The sequence below is a fragment of the Phodopus roborovskii genome, unplaced genomic scaffold (genome assembly GCF_943737965.1).
Source record: "Phodopus roborovskii unplaced genomic scaffold, PHOROB, whole genome shotgun sequence".
NCBI classification, from domain to species: domain Eukaryota; kingdom Metazoa; phylum Chordata; class Mammalia; order Rodentia; family Cricetidae; genus Phodopus; species Phodopus roborovskii.
In genome coordinates this window covers 19,143,012-19,162,341 of record NW_026125295.1, presented here as the reverse complement: position 1 = coordinate 19,162,341, position 19,330 = coordinate 19,143,012, and the positions used below count along the sequence as shown (strand labels likewise).

The window sequence follows — 19,330 nt, the reverse complement described above, 5'->3', positions numbered from 1 at the left end:
AACTGAAGTCAGGATTTGAGCAGATGGAATAGAACCCCTGCCTAAATGCTGCATTGGTAGCTTTCGTCTTTCTCTCCTGCTTGCCTCATCCATCCCTACACCCCTCCCCTGGTTGATACATTCTAATGTCTCAATTACCTCAACTTCTCCATGAGCCCTCCCTTTCTGTCCAAGAACAGGTCATCAGAAAAGAAAACACAAGCGAGTCTACCCAGGCCAAGGGGTAGAATTCAAGCAGGGAGAGAGAAAAGAACACTTCAGTCCTCCCTCTAAGCTCCAGGCAAGGAGCAGCTTTGCAGGCCACAGAAGCTGGGTCTTGGCACTAAGAACCATGAGAACAGGACCAAGTGCCTGGCAGCATCAGGACCTGAAGTCAAGGTGACCCTATTTCAGGCATTTTCTCTAAGGCAAGACTCTCACTGCAACTCTGGGAACATGCACCGACATCTGGATGCATTCTAGGCCATCAAGATCGGGAAGGAGGTGCTCCTGGCATCTAATAGGATGCTGCAAAATATCCTACGATACATAGTATGGCTTCTGACAACAAGGAAAATTCTGGCCCAAATCTCTAGTCATAAGGATGAAAGGTGAGCTCTGCTCCAAAGACTTGGGTTTCACATAGAGACAGCAGGAACACACACACACACACACACACACACACACACACACACACACACACACACACACAATCTGCCTATACCTCTGGCTGGTGTACTTCAGCTAACCATCCTCCCCATAAATGGCTCTGGAAGAAGGCATTAAACTGTGTCTTTAAGAGAGACACTTTGCAGCATGACAGTGAGGGTGTGGTGTGAAAATGTAACCCTAAGCAAAGGGTTAGACCCCTGTATGTCATACCACTGGCCCCCTTCTGGCAACAAGGGGAGCTGCTAAGAGGGTCTGCTCTCAGATAGCATTCCTGTATTCGTTAATTTTCTCATCTTTGGAACAAAATACCTGCCAGAGGCAGTCTAGACGAAGAGGGATTCATTTTTGGTCCGTTTTGTGGTGAGGAAACCATAGCAGAGTTCTTAGTGGTAGGAGAGGCTTCCGCCCCTGGTGTTGAGAGGATGGCGGCTTGCTCACGTCTCAGTGGCCAGCCAAAATGGAGAGAACTCAGACTGGAAATAGAACTGGCTCCAACCAGTGACCTCCAACTAGGTGCACCTCCTGAAGGGTCCACACCGCCTCACAGCATCAACTGAGGGCCAAATCCCTCAACAATGAGCAGGTGGGGACCATTTCACATCCCAACCACAATGTTGTCTCTGGAAGGACTTAGGCCATGCTAGGAGACAGGGGAGAGTACAGAACTTCAGGTCCTCATGTCTGCCTGAACAACGTCAAAGACACAGAAGGTTTGCATTGTCCAGTCCTTTCTTCCTAGGCAGTGTGTGTGTGAGTGTGTGTGTGAGTGTGTGTGAGTATGTGTGTGCGAGTATGTGTGTGTGAGTATGTGTGTGCGAGTATGTGTGTGTGAGTGTGTGAGTATGTGTGAGTGTGTGTGAGTGTGTGTGTGAGTGTGAGAGTGTGTGTGAGTGTGTGTGTGAGTGAGTGTGTGTGAGTGTGTGTGTGAGTGTGTGTGTGTGTATGTGTGCTGACACACATAAAACTAGGGAACAGGACTCACTTTAGCAGAATGAAACCTGTCCATCAAGACACTCAGCTGTCTAGCAACACCAGTTCAACATTGTGGGACGCCAATGACAGACACCCAGTTGGAAAGGAGACAGCGGTGACCCAGTGGGGCATCGGCTCTCACACACACCAATCTGTGAGCCACAGACATTGGGGAAAGAGCTTCAAACTCTAAGGGTGTGACTAAGTGCTCTCCAACGCTCCATCACTGACATGGCACTCCACCTGTACTTTTCCTCCCTTTAAAATGAAATAAGAATGACAGCTCCTATTTTGCAGGCCACTTACTACGTGCCAGGAACCTTACAGGAACATCATTCTCACAGAAGCACTGGGAGGCTTTTTGTTACCCCCCCCCCATGATACCCTGATGATTCAAAGTCCCGTGGCCAGCAAGTGGTGGCACTAAAGCCAGAACTCAGCTTGTATGATAGGGGCTGTTACAAGGGCAAGGGGAAGAGCTCTCAGGAGCTGCGGACCAAGGTGTGGTCACAGACCAAGGCCTCCATGCAGAGGCCATACAGGCATCACCTGTATAAACACAAATTAGGGGATTGTCTCCCACCTGGTTGAAACACAGTGCCAAAGGTTCCCAGGCAGAAACCCATGTAAACACTCTTCAGACCTCCGCCAAATGCCCTGTCACTGTTGGCTGGGTAGGCCAGGCCTGGCTAAAAATAGAAGGGTTCTCAGGTCCAGTTCCCTAATAGCCACAGGCAGCTCCCAACTCCCTGGTCTCTCTCTCTCTCTCTCTCTCTCTCTCTCTCTCTCTCTCTCTCTCTCTCTCTCTCTCTCTCTCTCTCTCTCTCTCTCCCCTTCTCAGGCAAGAACTAATCTTCCTGAAGAAATGGAAATTTTGAAAACCTCCATCTCAGACAAGATATGATTAGTTTGATGCCCAGTGGACATGACCCGTGAAATGGCCATCAATGGGAGATGGGGGCCTCAGAATAACACCTCAACCTATGAAAAGAGGTATCAACATCCATAACCCGCCAAAGGGAACAGAGGGGTCGAGGCTAAAACCGTGGCCAACATCTACACAGCCTGCAATTCAACCTTCAGCTCCGTGTCTTTTTTTTTTTTTTTTTTTTTTTTTTTTTTTTTTTTCCCAAAACTAAGCCAGCTCTGATCTGAAGTTTCAGGGTTGGCCGGCGACTCCTTAGATGGGGGAGATGAGGCAATACCCAGGCCAGCAGAAGGGAGAACTTTGCTGGAGTCCACGACCTGCACTTCCTTTGCACGGGCCAGGAGGGTCAAAACGCCTGCAAAGTGTGGCCTGGGTGCACTTAAGGGCCCAGCCCGGGGATTTCCTTTCAAAGGTGACTTAGAGGCACTTCAAGAGGGTAGCGCCCTCCCAGGCGGGTCCTAATGGTAAATTTGGCAGAGTCAGCGAAACACGGCGCCGGGCGGACCTGGCGGCCGGGCAGCGCCCTCTCCCGCGCCCGCGCCCTCTCCCGCGCCAGGCAGCGGCGAGCACGGGGCCATTTGCAGCACAGGCAACCTAGCGAGCAGCCGCGGCGCCCAGCCGGGAGGGAGGTGGCACCATGGAGCTGAAGAAGGACAGCAACGCCGTGGCCATCGACATGCTGCTCATCGTGCACTCCGAGAAGCGGCGCGCGGCCCAAGCCACGCACTTGGACTCTCAAACGGACTCGGGCGCGCTGCTGCAAAACCGAGGAGGTAATGCACCTGGCCCAGGATCCCGGGGCATCTCAGCCACCAAGTCCCGGGGTCTGCCCGCCGGGGGGCGCCCCGAACGAGGCCAGCCTAACCCTCTCCCCCACCGCTGCTTGAACCTGGGCGCCGGTGTCCCTTGGCAACGCGCAGCGCTGTGTTTGTCCCAGGTTGACTCCCCAAGCAGGCCTAAGGGTGCTCTGTCATATCGGAAGCCCTTTGCTCCCATTATTCCCTGAAGGATGCAAACCACGTTGGAAAACGCTCCACAGGAAGAAGCTAAGGCCTTAGGCTGATCACAGGTAGCAGAAGCCTAGTAATCACGCAGCACCATAGAGCACCAGGAACCCCAGAGGACCTTTGTATTGAGTCAGACTTTGAGATAACTCAGAGCCTCAGTTTCCCCCTTTCTTAAGTCACTTTTCCAGCCTCCAACAAAGATAAGGCATGGATGGGTAAAGGGAACATGGGCTGGGGGGGAGGGTGGAGTGGGGTTTGAAGTCTCCTGACCGCACTTGAGTTTCGCTTCAATTTTACTTGTTCTGGGAAAATGAAAACTGACTAGTGAATGCTTATAGGGTGAGTGCAGAAAGCAGGATCCGCCCCTATTCACCATCTACACAGCTTGAATAGAGTATACATGGTGACAAATGGAGGTTCAGGGAATCCCTGAGAAGCGTGGGGGCTCGTGGCACTGGTCTTGGAGGTAGTCTCTGAGGCCGTGTTAAGAGTCTCCAAAGCGAACCCTGCACCATTTCTTTAGGAGAAATGCATGACAAAAATGACCGTTGCCCCCCACTCTCTCTTCAGCTCCGGAGGTCCTTGGGACGCCTCCTGCTACAGCGTTTTGTCTTTCCTGCCCCCAAAGCTTCTGTGTACATGGGACACCCACTGTCCACCCGCCTGGTCTGTTAGGGCAGTGGTTCTATAGACAGCGTTGACCCACCAGTGCTACGGGCTGCTGCAGGGATGCGGCTCCTGGAGAGCTGGGAAAGGGGCAGGAAAGACCGGAAGCTGAGAGTGTTCATAGCAATCAGTGTAGTGGGCCTGCGGGGACAGGAGCTGCTTAGCTTAGTCAAGTCTCCTGTTCTTTGTGCTGCTCCTGGGAGAAAGGGGTAAGACCCGCTTTCGGGGAGTAAGAAAATGTCCTCTGCTTCTTGATGGAAATGAGATGGCTGCTGCTGCGTGTAACACAATACAAAACACCGCTCCCCGTGTGTAGGGAGTGAGGCCCAGTTCCAAGTCAGGGTACTCCATCCCCACTGCCCAGTAGAGTCCTCTTGCATCCTAGAGGGTGAAGAGAGAAGCCCCGAAGTGTTGGATATCAAAACTGCCCTCCCGGTACCAGAAGCCTACCCAAAATGCCCATGACTCCAGACCAGTACACATACTTTGGTCCTGACTGGGGGGTAAAGCACCCCTACGTGAAAGTCACCGGTACTGTTCAACATTTTCCCAGTGATGGCTTCTTGAAAATGCTGTGCAGTGGAGAGAACTGAGTCCCCTATTCCACACCAAAATGGAAAAGGGGGACGGTGTATAGTCTCCAAGGTCTGCCACCCACTGACAGCCTAGGTTGTTCTGACCATCGTATATCCACACTTTGGGACAAAGCCTAGGGGGACAAAAGCATTGAATCATACCACTTGTTCTTAGGCCTTGCACAAATGTTCAAGAACCCAAAAAAGTGAAAGGTTAGAGAGCCAGGCTGGAGACTGAGCTTCACGGAACACTGTCATCAAGTGCGTGCCACAGAGTGGGTCTTGTGATGACAGACACCTCTGCAGCCACCAAGCTCCATCAGACACTCTTCCCACACCAGAAATCTGTTTCCCTGCAGTGGCTCCCACTGCCCAGGTACACATCAGTTCTGTGCCGGGCACTCAGCCGCTCAGCAGTCACTTCCAGCCACTGCCACGGGGAGAGCTTCCCTCCCTTCTGCATTGCATCGTCACTAGAACCGAGCACAGGTGCGGTGGATAGGCCATACTCTAGCTGCAAGGGAGGCTGGGAAAGAAGGCAACTGTGCCTCCCATAGGGACAGGCGGTCTTTGTTCCATGCTCTCTCACCCTACTTCAAGACTGTCCACATACAGAATTGGGCAGGCAAAACAGATAGAAAACAATGCTTTTGTGCTTATGTGTTGGAGGTATGGGAATGGGTATTGCACATCTATATGGCAAAAATTCCTCCTGGAAAGCCCTGATAGCCAATCCCACCATCACTAAAACCTACCATTCTAACCTATTAAAAATATTTTTAATTGAAGAATTGCGTTCATTTCCTCAAATGTGTCACGTTCAGGGGCAGCCTATCTCAGACCCTGAGAGAACTGTCTTGTGTAAGTAGGACAGATGGGTCTGTAAGTAGTACAGTGATGCATGGCGCCTGCCCTAGGGCTCCCTCCACAACATGTCTCACACCAATCCTTATTACCTCACAGGGTTCCAAGGTGTCAGAAACGGAATCCGGAAATGGCAAGAACTGGAGAGAAACGGCTTTCAGGGTAAATCTCGTTTGCTTCCTAATTTCTATTCAGTCTCTATAATGCAATTCCCGGAAAAATAACCTGAAGGGCTGGGCTGTGTTCATTTGGGAAACCAGCCCTAACATCTAACCAGTGAGCAAACATGGCTGCTTGCAGCTCAGCCAGGCCTTTAGGCTACTGTGAGCCTGGAAAGCTCTCCCTGGCATCAGGAGTCCTGCTTTTCTGGAGGCTGCAGCTGGGGAACAACGTGGTGAACTTCGGCACCCATTTGTTTGCTGGCTGGGCTATCATAGAGGATTTGGCTGGGCTTGAGGTAGTGAGGGTTATGTGTGTTCCCACCAGAGGCAAGGTTTCTCATGTCACAAAGATCACCCAGCTTTAAAATGTTTTTGTGTTTATTTGCTTGTTTTTGTTTTTGTTTTTTTCTGAACAGACTAGAATAGTTGCCTTCCTTAAAACAGTATTACTTGAGGCCTGGGCAGAGCCAGGATGCTGTAGACCCCTACTGCCCTGAGCTCCAAAATATGATAAGAAGTTGGCTTCCAAGGCCTCTTCTCTCTGGGTCAAAGCAGCGCCCTATCCTGGTGGCACAGAACCTCTCTGGAACATGAAGGATGGGCCAATTACAGTGGGCCTTATTTTGTGTTCCTCTGACATTGATTACCCTGGGCTTTCAGGGGGTGGGGCATCAATGGTAATGTGCATGATGGGAACACAGAACTCTGATAGGAACCAGACCTCCACTCCCAGAACCCAGCCATCAAATACCCCACCCTCCACAAATGGGGAAACAAGAATACAACTGAATAAGAGCGAATAACTCTGCTTTGCCAGGCTTCAGACAATGGCAAAAAGGAAAATCAAAATACAAAACCTTAACTCATCTATATGCTCATTCCTCCAACAGCTATCTTTAACATTTACCTTGTGCCAGGCACAAGTTTAAGTGTTGGAAATTAAACAGTTAACAAGTGAGTCAGAATCCTGTCCTTGTGGGACTGGGTTCATATGATTATAATTCCCCTGTGTCCCTTACCTTGTTCATGGGAAGGAGTCATCTCTGAGATCCTTACACACCCACTAAAGAAACATCCTTCTGTGTCCTGGCTAATGGATCTATGCAAAGGCTTCCTTAACTGAAGCTAAGCTATAGGGAAAGACTCCACTTGGAGTGGTGAAGGTTGACATCATACCAGCAAAGTTATGTCGTGGGACAATGAAAAGCCTAAGAACGAGACTCCAGAAACTCTCAGCCATAGGAATGGCCACTCAGAGCATGCACACATGCATGCTAGGTCCATGTGTGAGTTCATGAGAGAGCAAAGTGAGCCACCAGTGGATGCAAAGAGAATATCCTTGTGTGTTGTGGCTCTCTCTTGCTTTGCATGAGTCATCTGACAACCATTTTAGGGCCTTTCAGGAAAGACTGAAGTCATTCTACTTTGAGCATCTTCATGGCTGGATGGGAGGTTAGTGAAAAGACATAACAAAATAGAAACCAATGCAGTAGTTCTCAAGACAGTTATAAAAAGACTCTGGGGGTCTTTGTATCAGTCCACCAAGGGTGATTTAAATAGTTCTTGCAAAAAAATCTCAGGATTGATGATTTGGTATAAATATGGGGCTGTCAAGAGCATCTATGGAAGTCCTAAATCCAGGAAACATGATGATTCCACCATCCTACCAATATGTATAGTTTTAATACATGGAAATAGAAGTTGTTCTTTATGTGGTTCTTGATGCCAAGATTCAGGACACTAGCATTGACCTTGTCTCATATGTGCCTTGTTGGTACCCCCAACCACCCCTTTCTGCTAACCAACAGTCTTTCCAGCCCTGGCAATTGGAGGAATTCCATCTCAGAATGAAGTGACCCAGTGGCATGTGCTGACAGAGAGTGAACCAATGTGCCTGAACATGGTGTTGATCCAAAAGGGCACATTGGTCCTCTTGTTGGTGAGAGGAAGCGTGGGGAGCCTGGAACACTCCAAACTTTTGGGAGCAGCAGGTGTTTGGGCTGAGCCACCCCTCTCCATAGCTTGCCCAGCAACTGGCTTCCCATGCTGTGATTGGCTGCTCTCCTTGGTCCTGGCTGAAGTCTGCCTAGCAGCACAGTGTCTGGTGCCCTACAGCTAGAGAGAAACCACTTGTGCAGCCCTGACTATAAATACCGCACAGGAGCTGTGCCAGCCAATCACCCTCCTTGAGGATTCCCTTCCCAGCTCCTGTTCCCTCATGGAGGTACAGCCAGCCATGCCCACAGAAGACAGCCTCCCTGTCCTCGCCTAAGTGGCCTGGAGCTCCAACCCAGCAATGCCACATCACCCCCATCTCAGCACACAATGGCAGTGGGTCTGGCTTCAGCTAGTCAACCATGCTCTGGAAGCCTTGGTGACCTGGCTCAGCCTGACCCTGGGAGAAGGTTGGAGCATGCAGGTTCTCCGAGGCAAGCCCCTGCAGTGCTTCACTAACCCACCTTGAGCAGCTTCTGCTAGGAGCAGTCATGAGAAGCACTGAGTGGCCTATATGATTGTCTGTATTGCTGAGGACAAGAAACTTAGAGACATGCTGGTTCCCGGGCTGAATCACTGGGTCCCCTGAAGTGAGGCTCACTATAGGCTACATGGAGATGATGTAAGGGGAATAGCAGTAAGGAACTTCCTTCTGCCATAATCCTGGCCCTTCCCCAGACTCTTCCTACATCCAGGAAGAGAAGTTCAGGAGCTGCCTCAGTAAGAACGGTCCACAGCCACAAAGCAGCCATAATAAATTCATGCCTAGGAGAGGCGAAAGACATGGGTTCCCATGCTGCCCATGCAAGAGCTAGCATCTCTCTTCAGCAACCTGACCCTACTGAGCTACAAGGACATGGGGTACAGAGAAGGCAAACATTTTGAGTGTCCTGAAATGTTGGTGAAACTAATCCAAACTGAGTATCCTCCTATCTTCAAGGCTAGAGGCAGGTCGCTGCCTTTGTTCCTCAGAAGGAAGAAGGGAGGTGAGCTAGGAGTTGGGGAACTTAGAGTTCAAGTTCCATGTTGGAACATCCCAGCCCACTCCACAGAAAGGTGTGGTGATCAGTCAGGCATCTGTGTGTGTGGTTTCATAGACCTCTTGGAGTGAATCCCAGCCTGGGAAAGGTTCCTGAATCAGGGGTGTGCACTCGTGGACTCCCAGGAGTATAGCTGTGTTAGCCCACAGGTGTGCACACCGTGGCAGTATGCACCAACATACAGCTATCTTGGGACACCCAGCTCCCTCTGTCCCCCAGTGAGGGAACATTATACCATGGTCACGGCGGTCGTTGACACCTTCTTTGCCTTTCCTAAATAGGAAACTTGCCCGAGAAGCAGTGCCTTCAGCAGCCTCAGGTCATCACTTCCTATGACAACCAAGGTAAGAGACTGATCATTAACTGCCATATCTCCTGTGAGTGTGTGCCTGGCTCTGCTGACCCTGTCAGAGAACACGGGATACAGAGATCAGGGCTTAGGGAGCAGATCCTCTCTGATCCATGGAGGTTGGAGCATCCTTTTGCCTCCCAGTATCTCAGAGGAAGAACTGAGAAGCTGTGTAGTCAAAGCCTACCCCCCCCCCATTTAAGAAGTGAAGCCCCTGGGTCGGGAACCCCATCACCATCAATACCATTGTCGCTGCTGCAGCTAACATTCACTAGTGCTAAGCATGTGTCTGGGACTCTGCCAACCCATAGACACATGGAATTATCAAAGTAACCCGAACTGGGTGACAGTCCCACTGCTTTACTGATGAGGGGACCAAGGCTTAGGATGGTTATCCAGCAACAGTCAAGGCCAGCTCACTGGTACCCTACCCTCCAACCCCAGCAAGCTGTTAACCTTCACACAGCTGGGCTTCCTCAGCTCCCTGGAAACTGATCTCCCCGCTGGCTCCCAGTATCCCAAGTCCTCCCATGTCCTCAGTCACAAAGGGTCCTTGACCTCTGCTGAAGCTGAGCCTGCTGAAACATGTCACTTGGTGCTGAGCCAGCCGCAGCAAGGAGAAGCAACCTGGTCCTTCCTTGAGCCCTCTCCTGAAGCACACATACTGATACAGGCCATGATGCGTCTCTGAAACTGGCTTGGCCGCACAAGGCTCCTGGCAGAGACACCTTGCTAGAAAGGCCATGAATAGGTGGCCATTATCTCATGTGGGGAACAAAACAAAGGCCCCCACCTGCCAAGATAAGTCCTAGAGAGAGGGAAAAGACTTGAAGGAGAAATTAAAGTGGGAGGGATGCTGGGGGGTGGGCTGTAGATCAGTCACCTGTAGCTCATTGGCTAAGAACAGCAAGATCTTTGCCTCAAGCTTCTGGGAGTTGGAAGTCCAGAGTCAGACTGCCTGGGTAAAAGGCAGGTGTCAGCAGGCTGGGGCCTTTAAAGCTCCGGAGGGAATCCATCCCTTGCCTCCTGCTCCTACAGTCTGCCAGCATTCCTTCCTTGCCTTTATGACTCTCATTCCTGTCTCTGCTTCCATTAACACATCGCCTTCTCTCCTTATAAGCAGGCAGCTCTCCCTCTTATAAAGTTTTATGTGGTCACATTTAAGGCTCAACCAGATAGCCCAGAATAATCACTCTGAGATCTATAGTTAAGGCGCATCTGCAAAAATCCCCCTGGCAGTCAGAGAGCCTGCGTGGATATCCTGAAAATTCATGATAAGGGACAATTGTAAACAGAATAGACAGAGCTGGGATGTAGCTTACTGGTTCGACTAGCATGTATGCATGAGGATTTTTGGTCTGATCTCCAGCACACCCCCTCCCCCCCACACAAGGAGAAAAGAGCGGGTGAACAATAATTGAGACTTATCATCTGACCGCCAAAAGAGGCGATGAGACAAAGGCAAAGGCATCTGGGGAGAGTTTTTAGCTGGGAGCCATGGCATGGAGGCACCAACAGGCAGGCATGTGTCTGGTGGGTGTGGAGAGTGGGTGGCTGTGGCCAAGGGAAAGAAGAAAAACCCCGTTAAGAGCAAGACCCCGTCAACCCCACAACAGCTTTACTGACAGATACAGCGCAGCATGGACCAGAGGTGGGACATGAGGTGTGTGCCAGACGTGAAGGTCGCCATCATTCAGGACTGCTCATTTCTTCCCCTCAGCCACATTCCATGGAAGGTTGCCACCTCTCAAAACTGAGGTCCACTGTATGGATAGAAAAATGGAGAAACTAAGGCACAGAGTCATCCAAACTGTTTGCCTGAAGTTATGCAACTAGATAAAAACAAGTCAGATACAGGTAGTTGAACATGTCTGTGTACCTCTCAAAGCCACATAACTTCTGTACAGCACTGCTCCCCAGACAGGACAGGGACCTCTCTAGTAGATTGAATACAACCTCCGTGCCCCACCCCAGGAAGAAATGCAAGGCTCCGGTTGAGAGCAGTTCAGCTTCCCCCCCCAACCCCAGCAACTTGTGCAGCTGCAGATTGTATACAGCAGATGATTTAAAAAAAAAAAAAGACCTTGGAAACATGGATCTTAGTACAAAGGGACTCTAGAAGATGGCTCTACCATGGACATGTGAGTGAGTTGGATGACAGGAAAGAGATTGCCAGGAGACATTGTGACTTCAGGCCCTCAGGGTTATGGCTGAGGAGTCGGTTTTGAAATCATACCCACCACGCTTGTTCCCAGCTTGCATAGCTGACTGCCATCTACTACATCCTGGGTGCATACAGCATGTGTCTCTTAAGATGCTGCTGTACATGATTTGTTTGATGGTGCCTTTAATAGGACGGATGCTTTAGCTACGATTTTCTGACTGTGTTACAGACGAGTATATCCAAGTATGTATGTCCAGGCTGTATGCATATAAGCATGTATAGAAAGACACAATGGCTCTGCAATGGTGTCTAACGTAAGTCCCAGGACTCCTCCACACACCTGTCTACCCCTGTGTGTATGTGTGTATACTCACACCCATGCACTCATGCTTGCCTAGCAGCATTTATTTGTTCATTGATCAGTGCTCAAGGCAACCTCTTGCAATCAGTCAGAGTTGATGAACAACACAAAACCCACTTAGCATGCCCACATTCCGTATTCTGAGTAAATTAAGTCTTTAGACAAATACCAATTGAAACCTGGAGCCATTAGGAGAGGTGTCATGTGGGAGATGTCACCTGACTGGGTAAATGGCAGGGCCAGGACAGTGCCCACATAGAATCTGTACCCTGTATGCTTTTGAGAGAGAAAGGAAAGAGAGCCAGCAACGTTTAAAAAAGGGCCAGCCTGGGAGCCACTTCATAGGGCTAGCAAAAAAAAAAAAAAAAAAAAAAAAAAAAAACCCTAAAGTGCTTTTACTAAATTCCCAAGGCTGCAGCTTTAGGAGGTTATTTGGATGGCAAATGAATTGCTGAGAAGGATGCATTGAGGGAGGCCAGCCAAGCCACCCAAAGTCCCAGGAAGGATCTTGTCAGTTGTATGGTGGAGAAGGTTGGTTGTTTAGTGGTCAGGGTCAGTGTGACTGGCATCTGTTTGTGATTTAGCTGACTTGAAGTCTGCCCTAGACCATGCTTCTCTATGATGAGCGCTGGGACATGTTAATGCTCGTTACTAAAATCTGAGTTTTATTTGATCTAAAAGTGAGGTGGGTGTACTCTCTCCCTCTCTGTCTATCTTGACACAGGGTGAGGACCCCAGGTCATTTCTGAGGTGTCCAGGGATGTCTCTCAGATGCTCTCCTCACTCTTGGGGAGCGGGCACATAACTCCAGAACAGGGATGAGAGCTTGACTGCATTCAGCAGCACAGCCTAGGGACAGCCAGGTCCTGGACAGGAGATAGAAAAAGATTTGCAGGAGGAAGAGGGGGTCCAAACAAAAGGAGCTGCTGGACTACACCCCCCCAATAAACATGAGGTCTCAGGAGGGCCACAACAGGGGTTTGTTTCATAGCCCAATCATTCTTAACAAAGAAACATGGCTGGACGGGGAGTGGCTGGATGTACCTAAGTTAGGAGAAATGTGAGAAGAGATTCATTGTTGAGTCCCGGGCCAAAGAGCTGTTCCCCTTCACAGCTCCTTTAAGGTTATAGAGGTTGTTTCAGCCCTAAACTCTGAAATACCCAGCATCTTCATCACAAGACCAGTGTTCACTGGCAGTGAATGTGCTAGATACAGCATTTTAAAGATGAGTGTAGGGCCGGAGAGATGGCTTAGAGGCACTTGCCCCACAGTCATGAGGACTAGAGTTCAGATCACAGATCACAAGCCAGGCATCCTCTCAAATGCCTGTAACCCAGCTCTGAGATTGGCAGAGACCAGGGGCTCCCTGGGACTTGCTGCTTTTCAGCCTATATGAAACACAAGCCCCAGGTTCAGGGAGAGACCCTGCCTCAAAGAAATGGGTGGGGAGAGATGGAGGACACCTGATGTCCTCTCTCAGTCTTTACACACACACATAAATGCACATGTACTTGCATACATACCCACACAGATACACACATTAACTAATTGATTAGTTAATTAATAATTAAATATTTTAAAATGAATGTTAAGCCTTTTGATCTGGATAGAACATTCTATTTTTGGCCTCTGTCATGCAAAGCAGGTTTTAATAGTACGTAGGATAATCAATATTGTTTTCCTACAAGAGAAAATAATGGCAATATATTTAACAAAGGACTAATAAAAGGAACTCTTACAAAATCATTGAGTGAAACATAATAAATCAGTAATATATATGTGTGTGTATATACACACATGTGTATATATATGTATATACATATATGTATATATAATCAGCACACAAAACACAAATTAAATAGCAAATAAAATACTTTTAGGGGGATGGTATGGGGGGGTTGGGGGACATGGGAGCATAGGAAGGAGGGAGGGAGGGAGAGGGAACTGGGATCAATATGTAAAATAAGAAAACTAATAAATATATATAAATATTTTTTAAACCCACTACACTGAAAACTAAAGAAATGTATAAAACAATAAGGCACCTTTTGTTAATAAAAATCTGAAGGGTTTATGAAAGCAAGTGCCAATGAGCTTAGCAGGCATGTTTGTGTTATCCACCACCACAGGGCTCAGCTGCTAGTGGCATTGGTGGCTTCCAAGCCTGCAGGTCTTCTGGAAGATCGCTGTCCATGCCATCCCCAGCTGATCTGGGCTCTTGGCTGGGCTGGAGTATGTGCTGGCTGTCAGCTGGTGGGCTGGCTGGAGACCAGCTGGTTTCAGATAGCCTCACCTGAGCAGCCCTGCTCTGCTCCCTGTGGCCTCTCACCCATAGTCTGGTACACACACAGCGCTGTAGCAGGAAAGCGGAGAGTGCAAGCAAGCATTGCAAAGCCTCTCCAGGGCTCAACTCAGACCTTGAATGGTAACATGGCTTCTAGCACATGCTAATTGGCCATACTAACTCTTGAAGTCTGTCCACATTCAACGGGTAAGACAAAACCCTTCTCATTGGGAAAAAGGCGAAGTGTGAGCAGTTTTGCCACCAACCACAGCCAGAATGACGGGGGAGGGAGCATCACCCCCTTTGGTGGGATCATAAACCAATGGGACCATCCGTGGGAAAGTTGGCCAGTGTCAAATGAAAGCCTTACAAAATCCCCCTTCTCTTCAATAAGTGTTGAAGAATTCACTCACAGGGACGGATTTGAAAGTGTTAACGATGTCTGAACCCTGATGTTCACATCATCGTTTATCATAGCAAAGCGCTTGGGAACTGCGGGGTACCTACCGCACACAGGGAGCCTTAGTGAATGAATACTCTGTGAACGTGTGACACGGTGTGTATTCCACTGCCAGGGGTGACCTTCTCCCCAGCCTCACGGAGGCCACACCAGCCTCAGACTGTGCTATTTAATACTATTCTATGGTGGTTGGTTTTTGTCTTATTAGTCCCTTCGATCACTGAGAGAGGAGCTCGGAAACCTCCGACTATAATAAGTCAAATGTGGGTTGTCATGGGACTGACTTTGGCTAGTACCTTTTCTTCCCCAAATTGAGATCTTCCTGGGTGTTCTGCTGAGCAGTTTTAAGTGGTGGACTTTGAGCCTGCTGTCTGTGTGCGCAATGCCACAGCCTTTGCAGGGCCTCCCTGTCCTCATGTGTCATGCGGTGGCCTTTGCAGAGTCTGTCTGCCTGCCTGCATGTGTCATGCAGCGGTCAGTTCAGAGTAAGGACGTTGGTCTTCCCAGTGTTCTATGGTATGGTGCATGGGGTGAGACCTGTGACGTAGGGCTCAGAGGTGACCGTGGGAGCTTATCTGTAACTTTAAGGAATTACACCCGGCAGTCTGCCGGGTCAAGACCACTTCCTATTCCTCTAGCCCAAAAGCTGGGGTCTTTTCAATCTGTGAGGTGACAGTTGCACTAGCAGGGGTAGAGAGTGCATTATCTGCGTAGTCAACAGAAAGCTCTAAAACGGTGTGTGTTCAGTTGTTTGAACATCTGCCGTGGCTGGTGTGCCCTCCCTGGCAACATTTGGCTGAAGATGTCACCTCCCCACCCCCGCCCCTTGCAGGTACTCAGCTGACTGTGGAAATCCACCCCCAAGATGCCATGCCCCAGCTGCTCAAGAAGTTCTCTTTGGCAAAACGTAAGTACGTGTACAGGGCTGCCCAGTAGAGGGCTGGCAGGGAGAGTGGGGGAGGAAGAGTCTGGCCTGGACGTCCATCTTCTGTGTCTCTGTGACAGGGCCTAGCTGATGCAGCATGCAACTAATGGTGCATTCCCTCCCCAGACTGTTGCTACCACTGCTTTAATATGCCATCTGTGGGCTGCCCAAACTGTGGCAGGCATGGTGCTAAGTACTTCCCATGCCTCAGCCTGTGACCTTTATGCATATGTTAGTATCCATCCCAAGTTTTTCAAGCTAGCAAAGTGAGGCTTGGAAAGGAGATGTGACTATCCAAGAAAGTTACCTAACCAAGAGATTAAAAACCCAGGCCCAAGTCTAAAGCCTCTGGCTTTAGCTATCGTGTGTGGCAGTTGTCAGAATATGTGGGCAGGCAGGAACACAATGACCCTCCATCCCTGCTCTATCTTTACCCTGACTCTTGGGATGATGGGCGGGGTGGGGCTCATGAGGAAAGCAGGCAAAGGAGGGGAGGCTGCAAGAGCCTCAAGTCCCTCCCATGTCCACTTAATGAGCCAAAGCTCCCCCCCCCAAGCTGTCCTTGCAGTCCTCAGAAGTCAGGCACCCAGGAAGGCAGTTAAACGGCTCCAGGGCCCATGTATGGTTTCACTTAACCTTCCTTTGGGTTTTTTTTTGTTTTGTTTTTGTTTTTTATCTGTTTGTTTTTTCATGTAGAAAGGGAAGAAAATAAGTAAATCTCCCTTGCAGGATTATTCTCAGTTCCCAGTAAGAGCTAGCTACTCTGAACCCTGTGGTGCCATCTGAAGATGGGGGTGGGGGGAGGTTTCCAAGAAAGAAAAAAAAGAACCTATTTCTGGGAATGGCAAGCACCTTCTCAACTTTCAGTTCTTATATTTACAGCCTTAATTGGCTTCTAAGGGCAGAAGCCACCTGCCTTGGCGAACCCACCCCCAACCTCACATGGTTTCATTAGAGACCACATCCTTCTGACCTGGTTTGGAACCAGTGGCAAAAGCTCCTTTGCTGCTTTCCCAGGCACTTTCCAGTTGGCTGACATTCCATCTCAACCTCCCAGAATTCACAGCATCAAGCCACTTCCTCTGAGGGGTACATGACCTTCTGGGCCCTGAGGTCCATACCCACGATCTTCTGTGCCTCTGTTATCATTCTTGCCCATAGTCAGTTCTTGTCTTGGGTGATCTGGAAGGAGCCAGTCCATAATCTCAGTGTCTGTAGCTAGCTATCTTCCAAGATGGCAGATGTGGAGTAGGGGTAGACTACTGGACCACAGCTGCATGTGGGCCTGACGGAGGGTATAAAGCATTGAGATCAAAGACCATAGATTTCAGTCGCTGTTTCCGGTCTCTCCTCTGCCCCCGTGGACCTCATGGAAGGTCTGGAAACAGAGCAGTGGTGGGTGGGGATGGGAATGTGAGGGAAAGCCAGGGCTGCTGCCTAGGGAACCAAATTCCTTCTGACCTATCTCTGACCTTTGGGATGTTACAGGTTTACAAGGTGATAAAAATGGAAACATGAGACCCCGGCAGCCTGGAGGGAAAGATGCCCATGGTGAGTCCCAGGCCTTCTCTGGGGCCTCTTGAGAAAGCAGTGAGTTGGTCACTTGGTCCAGTCTGCAGCCAATTGGTACTGGCTTACTGGATCATCAAGTGTCTGAAACAGTCTGCGAATTTGGGAGAAAGAGAGTCATGATTGACTAGTAATGTCTGCCATGGACACAGGTGTAGAAGGGAAAGCTGTAATGTCAGATATCATCCCAGTGCTCAAAACTAACCCTTCTGATTACAGAGCAGCTCACTGTAGGAGGCACTAAAATCAGAGTTCAGGTGATGATAACTTGGAGTTGGGAATGTTGCTCAGCTGGTAGAATGCCTACCTAGCACAATGAAGCTTGGGGGTTCAGTCCTCAGAACCAGATCCATTGGGTATGCTGGCACATACTCCTGGATTGCTAGCACTTGGAGGTAGGGGAAGGAAAATGAAAAGTTCAAGGTCATCTCTACCACATAGAGAGAACAAACCTGAACCAGAGACCCTGTCTGAAAGAAGAGGAAGAGAAAGAGAAATGTTAACCTTAGATGGAGGTCTTGGAATACAGCTCAGTGGTAGAAAGCTTACCTGTCACCATGTGCAAGGTTCTGAGTTCAATCCCCACTGTCACCGAAAAAAATTGCAAACAAATGAATAAAATATGGTGTCAAATGTCCATAAGTTGGGGAGCACATGAACAGCAGTTTAAGGCAGAGAAAGGAACACTGAAGGGGGTGATGTGAAATGGTAGGTGGCCTGGATTGGAACCCTGTTTTTCCTCTGGGCCTCAGTTTCCCCCTTGGTATGCCAGATGCTGACAATGGCTCCATGCATGTCTGCCTATTTTTCTTCTAAAACCAGAATGAGTTAATTAATGCTACTGGTGTTTTAAATCTCTTCATACAAAATCCTATTTTCCTATTGGAAACTTACATAATCTGCTCAGAAGGTAGATTTAATGAGGCATGAATCAGCGTGGCTATTTTGAATATAAAATATCAAATATTGAAAAATGGAACCAGGGAAGGAGGAAATAATAAAATAGAATTTTAAACCTCATTTTAGAAAGAAATGCCATCCTAAACAGGGGCAAGGAAGAGCTACACTGAGTGGCAGCCAGCACGGTGTGAAAGTCCACTTGATACCCACTTGTCACTCCAGGGCTGTTGTCGGACAGTGATGCAAGCCTCTCTGAAGAGAACTCTGAGTCTTGGGGCACCCAGCAGGAGATGGCCAGTTATCTCCTTCTGGTGGGGTGGCTAAAGTGTGGCTGCCTTTGGACCACATTAGCTGGTTCACAGTTATCTGCAATAAGATGTTCTAGATCCAACTCCAAGGGTAAACATGAGCCTGGATGATATCAGCTCCTGAGCCCCAGATCTACCTCCCAGCACTGCCTGGGGCTCTCCTGTGTCCCGTGGGCAAGCCTAGATAGGTGCTGGCCATAAACCAACATCAGTGTCCAGTTTCTCTCTTCCTTTCTACCCTGGTGGCCTGATTCAAATTCTGATCTTCTACAGGGAGCCTCCTATGGGTCCCAGGTGATCAGCCTTGCCAGGCTTTCTTATACCCAGCATTCCTTGAGGTACCTTACACCCAGCACATGGCCATGGGACCCTCCCTGACTGAGAATACCAGGATCCAGCAACATTGCTTGAATACTACTTACAGAAAGTTTAAAAAAAAAAACTAAATACCAGAGAGAGAGAGAGAGAGAGAGAGAGAGAGAGAGAGAGAGAGAGATTCCATCAGCATTTGTCTGGGAACAGTTGTGTTAACCAAGTGCTTAATCTTCAGGGTCTTCAAAATAGTCTCAAGTTCCTTGTGGATGACAGTAGGGGTCATCACAGTTCCCAAACCACTTTGTCCAAAGGAACTCTTCTAGGAGGTACAGCTCTTGGAATCATGGAATAAGAAAGGTTAAACAGTCACAGATCTTCCAAGTGATCACAAGGCTTGGGCTCACAGCCTTTCTCAGTGGGTTCCCTGCTGACCTGGTTTCCCTGTGTTTCCAGCTTACCCCTGGGACAGATCCAGCTTGAAATCCATGCCCCTGGACCTGTGGCTCTTTGAGAAACTTGATGCCTCTGCCTCACAGGTAGGAGAACTGGCCCCCTAGCTAAGTACCCTAAAGGTTACCTAGTCAGGATAACAAACCTACCTCCAGGCCCCTCTTGAACACATCCTGAGTAAGTCAGATGGATGGTCTATGACTGTCCCTTCACAGCGTACATTTCTTACTTTCCTATGACTGTGATCAGCTGACAAAGGCAAGTTAAAAGAGGAAGGATTTGCTTAGGCTCACAATTTAAGGAGGTGGCAGGGAGGGCATTGGGAGTGTGAGCATCACAGGGATAAACACATTGCAACCCCAGGCAGGAAGAGAACAGACTGGAT

The 19,330-nt window shown here is 49.1% G+C and overlaps 1 protein-coding gene across 1 annotated transcript in view; it reads left to right on the top strand.

Annotated features, from left to right (window-relative positions):
- The first annotated feature begins 2,920 nt into the window (after nucleotides 1-2,920).
- Nucleotides 2,921-19,330, top strand: part of Ky (kyphoscoliosis peptidase) — a 31,776-nt gene continuing 15,366 nt past the window's right edge. Inside the window, exons 1-6 of the mRNA XM_051206211.1 lie at nucleotides 2,921-3,324; nucleotides 5,763-5,825; nucleotides 9,141-9,203; nucleotides 15,311-15,385; nucleotides 16,892-16,954; nucleotides 18,949-19,031. Of these exons, the coding sequence (XP_051062168.1) occupies nucleotides 3,189-3,324; nucleotides 5,763-5,825; nucleotides 9,141-9,203; nucleotides 15,311-15,385; nucleotides 16,892-16,954; nucleotides 18,949-19,031 (483 nt within the window). The 5' untranslated portion in view covers nucleotides 2,921-3,188. The remainder of the gene's footprint in view (nucleotides 3,325-5,762; nucleotides 5,826-9,140; nucleotides 9,204-15,310; nucleotides 15,386-16,891; nucleotides 16,955-18,948; nucleotides 19,032-19,330) is intronic.